The 13,500-nt window shown below is 36.1% G+C and overlaps 2 protein-coding genes across 2 annotated transcripts; one reads left to right on the forward strand and one right to left on the reverse strand.

Moving 5' to 3' along the window:
* Nucleotides 1–5,854: 5,854 nt before the first annotated feature.
* On the forward strand, nt 5,855–9,798 carry LOC125204660 (phosphoesterase). Its single transcript, XM_048103366.2, has 11 exons — nt 5,855–6,216; nt 6,349–6,405; nt 6,534–6,593; nt 7,150–7,218; nt 7,460–7,516; nt 7,633–7,709; nt 7,983–8,064; nt 8,148–8,264; nt 8,543–8,664; nt 9,024–9,093; nt 9,485–9,798. Exons 1-11 carry the CDS (start codon nt 5,887–5,889, stop codon nt 9,533–9,535), a joined length of 1,092 nt encoding a protein of 363 aa, XP_047959323.1. The 5' UTR covers nt 5,855–5,886; the 3' UTR covers nt 9,536–9,798.
* Nucleotides 9,799–10,875: 1,077 nt separating this feature from the next.
* LOC125207925 (protein LIGHT-DEPENDENT SHORT HYPOCOTYLS 9-like) lies at nt 10,876–13,012 on the reverse strand. Its single transcript, XM_048107448.2, has 2 exons — nt 12,393–13,012; nt 10,876–11,089 (listed from the first exon to the last, which is right to left on the reverse strand). The coding sequence occupies exon 1, from the start codon at nt 12,918–12,920 to the stop codon at nt 12,405–12,407; it is 516 nt and encodes a 171-aa protein (XP_047963405.1). The 5' UTR covers nt 12,921–13,012; the 3' UTR covers nt 10,876–11,089; nt 12,393–12,404.
* Between the last annotated feature and the right edge of the window lie 488 nt (nt 13,013–13,500).

Consider the following 13,500-nt stretch of genomic DNA (forward strand, 5'->3'; position numbering starts at 1 on the left):
ATTGTGCCTTTTTTTTTTTTGGTATAGAATTATAGTAGATACTTAGAAATAGTCTCAAAATTGCTAAAAAATTTACTACACCCTACATTTCTTAGAAATAGAAACTTTTGAAACAATTGTGAATTTTAATAGAGTAAAGATATATAGAAAAAAAATAGTGTGTTAGTGGAAAATAAGTCTCAGTACAAAGAGAGAAAGAAGTTTCATAAAATGGACCGTTTCTATTTTTATAAATCAACCGAAAAAAGGAAAAAGCTTCTATATTTCGGAAACGGAATGAGTAGTTACAATTTAGTTGATAAATACTAAATGGGTATAGTCCCTCGGTTGCGAGTGCCTCGGTTGTCCCAGTATAGTCCTTTGTCCCTAGTAGGTAATCGACCATCATGCCATCGTGTTGGACATAGCTCGGCCTTTGTGCCATCGTGTGCGAGCATTGTTCGGCCACTCTTTGCCATTTCGTGCGCGCAACGCTCAGATTCACGTGAGTTGAACCGAGCGAGTATCCCGATAGTCCCTCGGGCATCCTTTGGTCATAGTGCGCTCAAGGATGTGAAAATGTGGAATATGTATGATATGTCAACGATATATGAGCGAATGGTGTCATGTATGAAGACACGACGCATTCATAATACTAAACGAGACATATTTGCTCAATACCACCCATCTTTGTCGTCGCTCAACCTGTACATTTTTAAAACTTATGCGTGGACAGAATCGCCTTGCCGCTGCCGTAGTTGGTTTTGCCAGCACAGTCGCTGCTCCCACACACAGGAGCCAAGAGGTTATCTCCTGGCTTGGCCCGCAGACTGCCCCCATAAGTAAGCTCCCAAAATCAGTGCATCAACTCTTCATTCTCTTTACTCTCTAACTCTCAACTATGATTGTGATTTTGAAAGAAAGGTGATGAAACGTGGAATCATGGGTCGATATCACGTGTCTCGTTCTTTTGGTTTCCAATCGCATCTTTCTCATTGATCGTAAATCAAGTTCCTCAAATACAGAGAGTAGTTGGGCTTAAAAAAATCCGATTGTATAAACAACGTCTTCAAAAACAAATAAAAAAAAGGTAGAAAAAGTCGGGACATTACAGTTACTATCGTGTTGATCAAATATATGAACGTGGATAAAGAAATTATTTAAATGTCATATATCAATAGTTTTTAATCATCTTTGATTTATAGTAATTCAGGCATGACATTCACCTATTCGATGAGTCGTCTAATCAGGTAGGAGGTGTTACAAAAAGTGTCTCGTTGAAAAAGTTTTCAAAGAAGACGAAATAGCCAAAAAAAAAAGAAGAGAGTGAAATCAACATCATAGCTTCATGTGACCGTGTATTCTGGGAAAAAGCAAGAAGTTGACTAATTAATAATACTCTTCATGTTCCCACTAAGTTGATTCGTATTCTTTTTTTGGATGTTCCAACTATATTGAGTTATTTTCTTCTTTTTTTAAAAAAAATAAAACATTCAATCACTTTTTACTAAATTTCAACATCTACTTACTCTCTTTATTTTTTTTACTTTATTATTCTCTCCTAATTTTCAACAATTTCTTAATTTTTGTGCCCAAAATTTTGAGTCTTACTTTATTTCTTAATTAAAAATACATATTGAATAAATTATTTGAAGAGAGAGCCTGAGAGATGAGAGATGAGAGTTGGCGTGATTATATGGAATGAAATAGAGAAATCGGTTTCTCCAGGAGAGAGAAATCATAAAAGGGGGATTGGTAAATATTTTATTTAGTTCAGTCTTTTAAATAAAGTTTATTTTGGTATTTATTTATTTTATAGATAGTAGAATTAGTAGATAGAAATATATTAACTATTTTTTCTTCTACTAAATTAGGGTTTCATATTTAGTTGTTTATTTTTTTACATATTTGTTTCCTTTAATTTATATTTTCTCATAAGTTTATTATTTTTCTTTGTCTCCATGGAGACATCATTGTTGGACTAACAAAAACATACATTTGAAAATTAACAATTATGAGTTTTGTACTCTTGAGTTATCTCTCAAATTGACAATTCGTTGAGTTCTTTTATCCGACTTATCAAAAGATCTTTTACAATCGTTTGTGACGTTAGCCAATCCATCTTACGGTTCTTGATACCCATCGTCTCTTAGTCATGTTGCAATCAAGGTAATTTTTTTTTTTATCTGTATTTTTCATTTTCTTTTAGACTATTGTGCTTTATATATTAAAAAAACTTTTTTTTTTATTTTTTTCTTTGCTTTTTGTGTTTTACACTAATTTTTTTCCATTCGTTTTTGGAATTTTTGAGTTTTTGTTATAAAAATCTTGTTTGGTGAATTATTTTTGCATGTTTACATCATGTATATGTTAGGATCGTCGACTGCAACATTAATTTGATATTGTCCACTTTGGGTCAAGCACGCACGGATTTGTTTTTGGGCCACTCCCAAAAGACCTCAAACTAATAAGAGTTGGACAGGAATTATATACACCTTCCAACTTTCTCACTCATCCGATGTGGGATGTGTTTGTAACCCAACAAACCTTCCCTCAAACGGAGACCACATCGGAAACGCAGTTGACACATACATCGGTCGATCCAACCCTAGCCCCTGGGTCATCCAGGACCCAACTCTAACCCGAGTCTTTCAGGGGCCCAACCCTAACTGGGGCTCATCCAGGCCCAACCCATAGCCACGGGTCGATCCAGCCTTGGCCCCTGGGTCATCCAGGGCCCGACTCTAACCCGAGTCTTTCAAGGCCCGACCCTAATTGGGGCTCATCCAAGCCTGACCCCTAGCCACTTTGGCTTTGATACCACTTGTTAGGATCGTCAACTGCAACATTAGTTAGATATTGTCCGCTTTAGGTTAAATTCACAGATTTGTGTTTGAGCCACTCTCAAAAGACCACAAACTAATTGGGGTTGGACAGAAATTATATACACCTTTGAACTTCCTCACTCATCCGATATGAGATGGGTTTGTAACCCAACAATATAAGACATACGAATTGCTCAAGAAGTGATGACACTTGGAATGCGATTTCCTCATGGAAAATATTTCAGTAAAGTACTACCATATTATTAATTCTCCCACCTATTTCATTCCAGTCTCGCTTTCTCTGCTACTCCTCATTCCAGTCTTTGGCTTCATGAAATCGAGTTCTAGCTCTCTCTCTCTCTCGCGAAATCGAATTCTCATCAATGGCGAAGGTAACCAGTCATTCTAGTCATCATTTCCCTCTTAAGCACCACCTTAGGTTTCCAACAACCTGGTGCTTCTTGATCAAATCTCCATGATACCCATAATCTACCAGTTATTGGAGTCATCTAATCCCCAATTGCCTCAATTCTAGGGCTTGGTCACCAACCTGAAGTTTCTTGCCCAAATCTGCCAAATCCAACGGTTCTTGATTTCATGGAAACCCTAGTATGCCGATACTTATGAGCCTAAACTCTCCGATTATTGGTTTCATGGAAACCCCCATTAAGCATATTCAAGGGTTTTGTCAAACCCCACTGTCTCACTTTAATGCCGATCAACCAAATCATATTTTAGTTTGCCTAAATCAGCCAAATCCACCGGTTCTTGATTTCATGGGAACCCCTAGTATGCCGATACTTAGGAGCCCAAACTCTCTGACTATTGGTTTCATGGAAACCCCCATTAAGCCTATTCAAGGGTTTTGTCAAACCCCACTGTCTCACTTTAATGCCGATCAACCAAATCATATTTTAGTTTGTCCAAATCTGCCAAATCCACCGGTTCTTGATTTCATGGAAACCCCTAGTATGCCGATACTTAGGAGCCCAAACTCTCCGATTATTGGTTTCATGGAAACCCTCATTAAGCCTATTCAAGGGTTTTGTCAAACCCCACTGTCTCACTTTAATGCCGATCAACCAAATCATATTTTAGTTTGTCCAAATCTGCCAAATCCACCGGTTCTTGATTTCATGGAAACCCCTAGTATGCCGATACTTAGGAGCCCAAACTCTTCGATTATTGGTTTCATGGAAACTCCCCATTAAGCCTATTCAAGGGTTTTGTCAAACCCCACTATCTCACTTTAATGTCAATCAACCGAATCCTATTTTAGTGGAAGATCCCCCATTACCCCAATTTCCTAATTGTGGGCTCGATACTGGGTTGTCTCTTGGTGAGACAATCCATCCATGAGGACAATTACTTGAGGGATTTTGATGTTGCATATCCTAGGTTTGACGATTTTGAAACAATATGGAGTAGTGAAACTTACAACTTCGAGTCTGATCGTTTCTGTGTCCCTTTAACAATCTCTTCTGATGTTGTCTCTGGTCTACCTCTAATTGTTCCTTCTTTTGATAATGAAGTTGTACTTCCTAAGGAATCACTACCCTCATCCTCTATGCATCCCTCTTCCTCCACTTCCTCCTTTCAATCCGCACTGTCAGAGTCACTTTTGCCACTCGAGGATTCCGATGCTTCCTATTCCGACATGCAACCACTCGAGGATGTCGATGCTTCCTATTCCGACATGCCACCACTCGAAGATGCTGATGCTACTACCTCTGTGCCACTCTCTGAATATGCCGATGTCACCTCTTTGTTGCTATAGTGAAATTCAAATTGACCAATCCAACCATATTATATGTCGTTCGATAGTGAAACTACCACTTTCACCCAAAACCTAATTATACGACGTTCACCCAAATCACACTTCTCACCAATGTCATTCAAGCTCAATAATCTTTATCCAAATCACACTTCGGACCAATCTCATTCAAGCTCAACAATCTTTAGAGAAATATAACTGATTAGCTTATGTGTTTCGAGATAGAACTAAAAAGTGATATACTATATACTATCTTTGTGAGGCTATTTCTTTACATTTCACAAATATGATTTCTGCGTTGTGTGAGAGAGAAATAGATGAGTGTTCATAATTCATCTTGGAATTGCGTCGAATAATAAGAGCTGACTAAATCATCTTTTGCGTAGACAGGTTTTACGGCAAACGTACATCTAGTTGTTATTCTTTTATTGCATTATCTAGCTTACAAGATCAGAATTCATAAATTGAAATCGACAAATTGGCACAAATCTGATGTGAGCCTCGTACAATATTTATGCTTCCTGGTTACCACATGCGAATGTTTTAGTTGGTTAAATGGTTTTGTAGATAACATGTATCCTTAATGCTTTAGTATTCATTATTAGAATGTTTTGGATGGTACTGCCTTTGTGAGGGGTGCATGTTTAGTTAGTTGGTTTGTAGTTAATAAAGTAGCCTAGAGTTATTCAGATGTCAAAATTGTTTATAAGTCTTTGTCTTCCCATGTACCAATATTAGAAATCTCTCATTTTCCTTATATTTAAGTCATTTTTCTATTTTGAGAAATTCCCTAATAGTAGTTGAATCATTTGGTAACACTTTTTCCTATTTTTATTTTATTCTCTCTATTTTATTTACTTTCTGTTTTGATCTCTACTCTTTCTTCTCACTCCTAATTTTTTATCTATTTACTTAAATCTTGAATAATCGAAGAAACCAGTACATATCTTTTTACATGTACTTAATACCTCAAAGAATTTCCAACAAACCCCCAAAACTTTGAATCTAGAAATTTGGTTGGAATCCATTCCCTCATCCACGCCCAGATCGCCGCTGGCTCGCCGAGAGCACGGCTCATGGACGTCCCACCCCACCCCACCCCACCCCGGCCGCCCTTGTCCACCCCAATAGGGAGCCGCTGCTCACCTATTGTGGACACTCTAATACTCCAAAATTATTTTTTTGGTATACATTCGTGAAATGCTTGGATTTTCTTTTTTCATTAATGCATGCAAAGAAAAAAAAAAATACAATTGCAAAAAAATATCTCCCGCGAAAAGCCCCTTTTTCAGAATCCCACACATTCATATGAAATCGCAGCTCACTCGTATATTCACTCGAAAAACCCTAAACCCGAACCCCATTATCTCGGCTTTCTCAATTCCATCTGCAGTGATGTCGTCTTCGTCGCCGTCAACAGCCTCCGTCAAATTGGTGGCGGAGTACGCCAAGTCCGGTCGGTCCTCGTGCAAGAAATGCTCGAAATCCATCGCTGCCAGCGCGCTGCGGTTTGGTTTGGTGACCAAAGATCCCCGGGGATTCGACATGACCAAATGGCATCACCTGAATTGCGTTCCGTTCGGCGCTTCTGGTTTCGCCTCCTCCGTCGATGCAATCACCGGATTCTCCTCTCTCAAGGTCTGAATTTTTAATTCGTTTTCTCGAGACTCGAAATGCTGATTTGTAATTGTTTTGCTTTTGAATTTGTTTTTATGTAAAAAGGTTGGGTTTACCAGATTCTTTAGCTGATTTAAGCATTTCAATTTGCAGGGCAGTGATCAGGAGGCTGTGAAGAAATTAGTAATTGAAGGGGCACAGGCTGTTGAGGTATTGATCTGCTCTCAAAGTCGCTGAAGCAAGTGTACTCTGGGAATGAACATAGATAAACAAAAATGTTTTAACTTTCTTTTTCTAACTATGTGTTTATGATATAATATTCGTTTTTATGCTCTTAGGTCAGTAAAGTTGATGAGGATGATGATGAACCAGATCAAGGAAAGTCGAAGAAGCCAAAGGTAGAGATATGTGCTATTTATCCGTTGTTGAATCAATTGAGGTTGGATTGAGGTTATATTCGAATTGAGAGAAATGGTCATTCTAATTTTTTACTATAGTTTGCCCATGTCTAACGACACCTCAAGAATGAAGAATCGCGTTCTTTCTCTGGCTGATTATTTTTCGCCTATGTATTGTTTTTTGGTCATACGTGAATTTGTGAGATTATGTTTTCTTTGGTTTAAATAACATCAGGTCTTGGTATGCTTTAGTTCTGTCTCAACCTACTGTTATATTTCAGTTCAGCATCTAATTTTTTCTGTTAATTTTTAAGTTTTTTAGAAACTTTAGGCTCTAAATTGTATCGCCTTTCGCAACACTCTGTGAACCGTTCGAACTTCACAATTCACATCACATCAAGACTAATCATTTCTACTCTAATTGTTTAAATGTTCAATTATCATCAGATGCTCAATATGATTGAAAGTTTTGCTGTTCTTTTCCAACAGCTTTACTCTGACATGACATTACGAGGCCAATATTTTTATTGTGCTTTTTTGCGTAAAAATTCTGTAGTTGCTGGAAGGGACAAAGCTCCAGCTGGAAATAGCCGTATCAGCTTCTGATTTCAAAGAGAAGTATAAGGTATGTGCCCTGATATCTTGCTGAAGCTTCAAATTGTATTGAGATTGAAGATTGGATACGTTGGTAAGTTTGAAGCTCCATTATTCTCTATCTCTTTAGGGCTTAGGCCCAATGTTTCCAATACAATATGTTCAAAACAGCTTAACCAGTAGTTCTTTGCTTCCAAGTTTAAGTTACATAGCATCAAGTTTTTGTTCGAACATAATTTGCTAAGTTTCTCAGAGTAATCTCTTAATTTCAGGATGCTACATTGTTGCCTAAATGGAAGGCATTTCAGACAGTCATATTTCTTGAAAGGGTGTGTATATTGACAGAACTTTATGTGTATCCAACATCATTTTCTACCTTTGGTTTAACACTGGCTAGGAAAGTATGAAAAGTCTGATATTTTCCTGTAATTTCCAACTTCATTAGGATGATGGTCTTCATGATTCAAGTAAAATTGCAGCCTTTGATTTTGATGGTTGTCTTGCAAAGACATCTGTGAAAAGGTATGATATGCAATTCTTGAAAGAAATTGATGATGGCGCTTGTTCTTTGGTATTGCATTATTCCTAGTCAACTGATCATATAGTGAAGTTCAATAAAGTTTGCCAGATACGTAAAATAAAGCAATTTCTTTACCTCAGCACCTTTTGATTTTCAGGATTGGGTTGAAATGGAATATCTTTGATCCATGCGTTATGTATTTTTTAATAACATATGCTTTCTGGAGCTGAACCATGTGCCAAACTAATTTGTAACACTTTATCCTTTTATATTAGAGTAGGTGCAGATGCATGGTCCCTCATGTATCCTTCAATACCGGAGAAGCTCCAGAATCTGTATAATGATGGCTACAAGCTGGTCTGTTCATTTTTTGTTTACATTTACCGAGCCCATTTTGATTCATGCAACGCAAATTGATAGGATATGGTAAAAAAAAACAGGTCATATTTACCAATGAATCTAATATTGAGCGTTGGAAGAACAAGAGACAGGCTGCTGTAGATTCAAAAATTGGAAGACTTAATAGTTTCATTGAGCTTGTGAAGGTCCCCATTCAGGTTTGTTATATTGCTTACATAATCTTCATCATCAATTAGAATCTTCCATGTTTTTGTAAAAATTGAATGATTCAATCACACTTCCACACAATCTATCTCCAATCTACCTCCATGCACTCATTTTGAAGAGAAATATGCTGCTTCAACACGAACCTTTTTGGTTTGAGCACAAAATCAGACTCTTTTCATTGGAAATTTCCATTTTCCAGCACTTTTTTGCGTCACTGATTGACTACTTAAAGAATAAAAAAATCATACTTAATACTAGCTGTATGCAGGTTTTCATAGCTTGTGGAGTGAGTAGTGGTCAGCCTGAGGATCCCTTTCGGAAACCAAAACCTGGGATGTGGAAGATTATGGAGAAAGAGTTCAATTCTAATCTCCCGATTGACATGGAACAGTTATTTTCTTGCTCAGTATCTTGGCTTTGAAGTTCTCTTGTTTCATTCTTAAGGAACAAACTATAAAAACCATCCTTGAGATCTGTTTTAGAAATCTTAGCTAATTCTGTGAATCATATATAACCTCACACATCTGTTTCTGTCATACAAATTACAATTTTATCTGTCGAAGATAATGTTTGTAAGACAAATATAATCGTCTATGGGGTGTTTGCAATATCAAAGTAAAATAGGTTCTTTCACAAATAGGTCATTCCTTGAGGACTACTCTAGCAGTTTATGGTAGCATGATGGAAAAAATGTAAAATTACCGCTGAGGTAAAAAATTTGTTAGCTAACCTGTCTATGTTTTCTCTAGGTCCTTTTATGTCGGTGATGCGGCTGGAAGAGCAGGAGATCACAGTGATGCTGACAAAAAATTTGCACAGGTTTATTTCTAAGCACTGTATTTCTTATTGAATATATCTCAAGCTTATGCTCTATGCTATTGAATACTCGTGTGCATTCAGTAGGCTATCATGTTTTCATTCTTACGATGGTGCATCAGCTTCATTAGGGAGTAGAAGACGACTTTTGGGGTGGAAAGTAACTTAATGAAAAGGGACTTGGAATTCAAAATATACACTGTTTGTACAAAAAACATTAGGAACCATAGCAATAAATCATATGGTGTTTTCTTCGAGAAATTTCCTTTGAACTTGTTCTCACTTGTTGAGAAGAGTTTGTTTGCCTTCTATGGTAGCTCGTCCCTTAGTCATTTATTAGCATGATTTGCTTTGCTGACTATTTCTCTTTAAATTTTCAATTTGGTAACTGCAGGCTGTTGGTCTAAAATTTTATGTTCCTGAAGATTACTTCGTCACAGATTAGTATTTGGGTTCGAATACGCAACTTTGTTAGGGATGAATAGGTTTGGGTGTCTGCCTGGAGACGGAAGAGGAACGAAGCAGTGATTGGCGGAGTGGATGCGTAGAAGTTATCAGTTTTTGAAGTAATATTGATGCTTGGTCATTCAATTGTCTAGTTGTTTAGATACCCAGCTTTATTTAAACTGATTTAGGACTAGTAGATTATTCTGTTATTGTGAATTAGATGAATACAGTGGACCCATTTTATTTTAATTCCTATGTTCAGAGTGTGTGTGTGTATGTGTGTGTGCTGGTCCTGCTGGATATGGTAATGGTATAAGAAGAAATGAAGGGTCCCTACCTAAATGTGTATTTCTTGAAAGTTAATTTACTAACAAAATTGTCTTTTAAGTTGAAGGTAAGTGCAAATGGTAATATGACTATACAGTGCAGCCTAATTGGTAAGACGTTTTTTCTCCGTTGATCGGGTCCAAAAGATAATTCCAAACAGTGGCAAAGTATTGTTGGATAATCCCTATACAGCAATTTACAATCAACAAAATACCATTGTTTCTCACTACAATTTGTGCATTTTATTATTTTTTCATATAAAACAATAAAACTAATAATATTGACAGCTCTAAAATATATGTAAATATTAATATCAAAATTGATCATTCAATTCATTCAAATACTTACGATCTTTTTAATATCTTAATTGCGTCATAATGTTAACATAAAATGTTAAAATCCATAATGTTATCCTTCATTCAGTCACATATCTATACTTTTTTTTATTGTTCACTCGATCTTGATTCTTAATTGGAAGCTATTTTGATTGGTGGAAGGATATTGGACTTCTAGTCAAATTAAATAGATATACTATGGATTTTAATTCTATGATTATTTTGAAATAGTTCGCGTGGATGAAAATTTGTAACCATACAATAGTATTGAGATAATTATTCTAAATCGGATGTCAACTCGAAGATATTATGTAATGCAGTTAATAAGTATAATAGTCATAATAATCAAAGCCAGTTTTTTGGTATTAAGTAAATGAACATAAATTTAAAATCTGTATTACAATAAAATAAACTCGAACTCAAGAACTTTGGCTTATACCACTTTATTACTAGGCCAACGCACACACTCATTAAACCTCTTTTATTATCAGGGATGGTTTCTAAATTGATTAACAACGTGATGGGTTCGATTATAACATAATCGACTGATTAACGATTAATCATCCCTATTTATGGCATGTTTGGTAGGGGTGATAACTAAAAATACACATCATAAACTCAATGTCAGTTGCATAAACAAAACATAGACATTTAAATCGTGCATCAACAAAACAGATAAATGTAATGCTGTTAATTACTGATATTTCTAAGAAATATAAATCCCATCAAAATTCTTTTGTTTATAACAAATAAACAGAACTAGTATATAAAATTGATGAATTGCAGTATGCTTGTTCAATTCGGCTATAAGCTTAAAACTGCAATTATCTCTGAATTCTGAAATGGATCATTTTAGCCATATATCTTCTCTTCTTTCACTTTCAAGATTGCTGCAAATTACAAATTCAACAATGTTAAACTTGTCACCAAATATGTTAATATATCTATTATTGTCTCTCTTATTTAAAACCTTATTAATTAAGCCCACCTACCACTCTAGATAGATGGTCACTTGCACAAGTATACTACCTCCAAGTACTCCTACTATATAAGTAAGAATATGTAATTAATAGTAATGAAGAAAAATAGGCAACACAAACACACAATTGATAAATAGCAATGAGGACAGCTAATATCATATCTTAATTTGCCTAGTAATAATTGTTGCCATGCAGAAGCTGCTTGGATCTATATTTGCAAATTAAAATGAGTTCATTTTTTAAATTGACAAAATCAATAGTTTAATCAAGAATGTCCTTCATAATTTAAATATGTATTAGGGAAACAATTAATGAGCTAATTGAGGATGAATATGTTGATATAACATTGTCATTCATTGTAAAATAAACTACCTCATGATAAAATCATTATATTTACTCCAACTCTACGTAATTTTGAGTTGTAATTTCCTACTTATGAAACAAAAATTTAATTATAATGATGCAAATAAACCCTTACCCTCTCTCTCACACATACACACACACATGCATACAAATTTATATGGAATGAAATGTTGAAGAGAGTTGTTTGAAATTTGAAGCAAAAATGGGTGTTAGCACCAAAATAGAAGAAAATAGACATATATGTCAATTGATCATCTAAGGAGTACTTGCTCATAATTAACTAATGTTACTGTTTAATAGAAATGACATAGCAACAGACTCTTCATCTTTGTAGAGATATGAGACAACAACAAAAAAATGATGTTACTTTAGAAAGAGAAAAGACATTCCTATGGTTGTCACTGATTATAATTTAATGAAAGAAAAAGTATAATAGTAAAAATTTGAGCCCAATACAAACAAGCTGCTGATGCAATTGAGAAAATAATTCATCTACATATACATAATATTATATATGTGTGTGTTGGAATTTCAACAAGCAACAGAACTCACCCCCAAATTTGTGAGCACCAAAACATATATTTAAATGATTAAATTATAAAAAAAAATTCAAATCCCACAAGGAAAAATTAAAATAAAACTCTTTGCTGGTTTCAAGTATACATGTTCATGTTCAAGAACTGAAGCTGCATATTTATATGTTTTTAAACTCTTAATTAGTAGCAAAAGGGCATGCAAATTAGGGTTTTTATTTAATTTAGGGTTCCTATTCTGCAGCTGCAGACCTAAGCAAAATTAAAAAAATCAATTTTGACATTATAAAATTCAAGAAATGTTATAAAAAACTCACCTTAGTAGAAACTCAGACCTCAGAATGCTGCATAGGGTGAAAAGTGGAGGTGACTGTTTCACTAGTCTTCTTCCTCTTCTTCTTCTTCCGATACGGGATTCCCCGCGCCTTGGCCTGGGAATCCCTGACCTCCCGGAGGTAGACCCGTATCGCCCCATTGGCGAACGGATTGGTCTCCTGGGCCCCTCCGTTCTCCTCATAGGCCGCCCTGAGGCGGCCTATGAGGGCGTCCAGGCTGCCCCACGCCTGCCTGAGCGGGCAGGTGCAGGGGCCCGCGGGCTCTGGCTGCCCAAAAAACACGCACCCTTGCATGTGCACCTTTGTCTTCCCGAACTGGTCGAGGTAGCGCATGAACTCCAAGACGTGCCCGTAGTTGCAATCGGGCACGGACAAGGGCGGACGCTGGTTCCGCAGGTACTGGCCGAACGTGTTCCAGTCGCGACGCTTCTGGGACTCGTATCGGCTTAGAGGCGGTGCGGCGGCCGTCGCTTTGGAAGATGAGCCTTCCACTCTCCCACTATTGGACATGATTATTGGAGGGAGAGATGAAATGTGATTTGTGATTTGTGATATAGTGAGATGGGAAATTTTGGAGTGGGAAATCAAATCAATGAGGTTATTGAGGAAACATGGTATGGGCCAAAGGAAAGTGCTTTCTTTAGCTACCTTTTTTTTTTCTACCTTGCAACACTATTTTCTTCCCTTTAATGGTACTAAGTGTAATTAGAATGATGCTTTTTTTTATGTCTCTATATGTAATAAATATAATATTTTAATAGTATATTATTGGGGTAGCAACTAGCATCATCGAAAAGCAATCATTATCAAAAATTAACCACCCTAATTAACTAGGTATGGGGTTTAGTAAAACCATAGTTAATTAATTAGGGAGAAAGTGAGATCGACAGCATAAAATCCTACTTTTATTCATAGGCTTATTGAAACATGTCTCCCCTAAGATTTAGACTAAGATTTGATTTGTTGGGGCTTTAATTAAGATGCGTTAATTATGGATTAATTATACAATTTTCACTCTATATTTTGATTTTTTTTGTAGCTTTATAGGGACAAGTGAAGAGTATTTAGATTTTTATTCAATCGGTTATTC

This window comes from Salvia hispanica, chromosome 6, assembly GCF_029641045.1.
Source record: "Salvia hispanica isolate PSC_SH4W2 chromosome 6, Shi_PSC_v1, whole genome shotgun sequence".
In the NCBI taxonomy this organism is placed as follows: Eukaryota; Viridiplantae; Streptophyta; class Magnoliopsida; order Lamiales; family Lamiaceae; genus Salvia; species Salvia hispanica.